At 34.8% G+C, this 2,199-nt stretch overlaps 1 protein-coding gene across 1 annotated transcript in view; it reads left to right on the top strand.

Moving 5' to 3' along the window:
* Nucleotides 1-1,265, top strand: part of LOC108973616 (segmentation polarity homeobox protein engrailed) — a 9,653-nt gene extending 8,388 nt beyond the window's left edge. Inside the window, exon 3 of the mRNA XM_018940990.1 lies at nucleotides 833-1,265. Coding sequence (XP_018796535.1) covers nucleotides 833-1,081 — 249 coding nt within the window. The 3' untranslated portion in view covers nucleotides 1,082-1,265. The remainder of the gene's footprint in view (nucleotides 1-832) is intronic.
* The last annotated feature ends 934 nt before the right edge of the window (nucleotides 1,266-2,199 follow it).

Below are 2,199 nucleotides of genomic sequence, written 5' to 3'. Positions count from 1 at the left end.
ACTAAATTTCTCAAAATTTTACAACAACTCCACGCATGTCTAATTGGCCACTTCCTTGTCGAATATAAAATCCTTCCGAAATCGACTGTCTCCCTATTTACAAAATATTTACAAAATATTTACTAAAYCCAGAAACATGCTTACTAGACACCCGTTGCGCATGGCGAATAAGAAAAAWGCAAAAAATACAATTTCTTTCAAAACTAGTTTACGTTGTAGAGTGTAAATATTTTGAGCGCAAAGCAGCTAAAAGCAGTTAGGCTTATCTGTCAAGCCAATTAAACACGCCTCTGACACACTGTGCAGGAAAAAAACGGCATTCAAGAAGATTACGTGCTGAGCATGCGGCAACCACAACAAATCTACATGCTCACGCACGCACATCCAACAATCGGAAATCTAATGTTGAACTATTCAATTACATACTTACATGTAGGTACGTGTGTGTGCTGGCAGCTCATTGCTCGGCCTCAACTGCTTAACTGCCTCCGTTGTCCTGTTGTCTGCGCTCTACGCCGCCAATTAGCTATGGTCAATATATTATTTTCACTTCTAGAGGGGTCTCGAAGATTTTGCCTTCAAAATTCTTTCTTCAACTTCGAGATTCTTTCCGCTGGCCTGCCCTTTGAGACTGCGCAGCATTTAACCGCAAATAATTGATTCGCATTGCCTGTGACTTGTTGATGCTTTTGTCTACTTAGATTTTGGAAAACATTKTCACAAACATGCCACATATAGTATTTATATAAGAATTCTTCTAAAAACTTATTACCTTTTCTTTACGCACACAGTTCATTAATTGTACGCTATTTTGCTATTCTATTCTTTGCAGCGCGAATTCAATGAAAATCGTTACCTCACAGAGCGGCGTCGTCAACAGCTGAGCGCCGAATTGGGTCTGAATGAGGCGCAAATCAAGATTTGGTTCCAGAATAAGCGCGCTAAAATCAAGAAATCCTCMGGCTCGAAAAATCCACTCGCGCTGCAGCTGATGGCACAAGGTCTCTACAATCACACCACMGTGCCGTTGACGAAAGAAGAGGAGGAGCTTGAGATGCGCATGAACGGGCAGATACCGTAAGCGTCACTCTAAAGAGAGAGAGAGGAGGAGTGAACTGGAAGGTTGAAGTTGACAGTTGAGATGCGCATATGCTCTGAGCTTCGGGTATTTCAAATGTGACGACGCGTGCAATAATTAGGGTAGGGAGGGGCAATTAACAGTTGCTAAAGCATAAAGGTGTAAAATATGAAGCATGAAAATTAAACAAATTAATAATAAAAATAAGAGTTTGTTATGTGATATAAATATACAGGCATGTATATGAAAAAGGCAAACATTAATTGAGCAAGCATAAAATAATAATATTAAAAAATTCAAAAACTTTGAAAAAAATTAAAATATGTTAATAATTAAAAAAAAAAAAACAATAGAAAACAGTAAAAAATAAACTTTTGTAAATACTAGTTATAGTTTCTTCTTCACACTCAAAATCCTACTGCTCACACACTTGTTTAGACAAAAAGCGCCTCAAACACCGTTTATGCCACACTCCCGGCTCACCAAATGGCAGCACTGGCTGTCTCATCAAATCTTGTAAGAAATTGTAAATTATTATATTTATTAATATTAGTTAAGTAAATTTAATTAATTAAATATTTTGCTGTAAAATTATGCGATTTATTCATACACACTGTAAATCAAGCAACCCCACGTTCCCCAAACACCACACACACACACARGCACACCCACTTTTACCTGCAATTGTATTATAGCAACATTTTGTTTTTGTCTGCTACATAGCTTTTAAGTAAATTAAATTTATTTTTTTTATTTTTTGCTGTTTTTGTAGTGGTATTTTTAGTATAACTTTTAGCATGCTACACACACATACATATGYACATAAGTTGCGAATAATTTAAGCAGCAAAGAAAGCTCTATTGTAAAAAGTATACATACATACATATGTATATGTATGTGTCTATAATATAAGCTTATATATATGTACATACTCTTGTTTTCACTATAGTTTTTAAGTTTTCGAAAATGCTGAAATTTTCACAAGCGTTAAAGTATTAATTGCGGACACGCAAAGTTTCAAATATGTAAATTTACTTGTGTAAACAAAAAATTTAAAAATTAATTATGTAATAGAGCAAATATATATATTTAAAAATAATGCATACGAATTAAATGAAAAG

This window comes from Bactrocera latifrons, unplaced genomic scaffold (genome assembly GCF_001853355.1).
Source record: "Bactrocera latifrons isolate USDA-ARS-PBARC rearing strain unplaced genomic scaffold, ASM185335v1 scaffold_491, whole genome shotgun sequence".
NCBI classification, from domain to species: domain Eukaryota; kingdom Metazoa; phylum Arthropoda; class Insecta; order Diptera; family Tephritidae; genus Bactrocera; species Bactrocera latifrons.
Note: the sequence above shows the minus strand (reverse complement) of the source record. Positions and strands in the feature narration are given on the sequence as shown.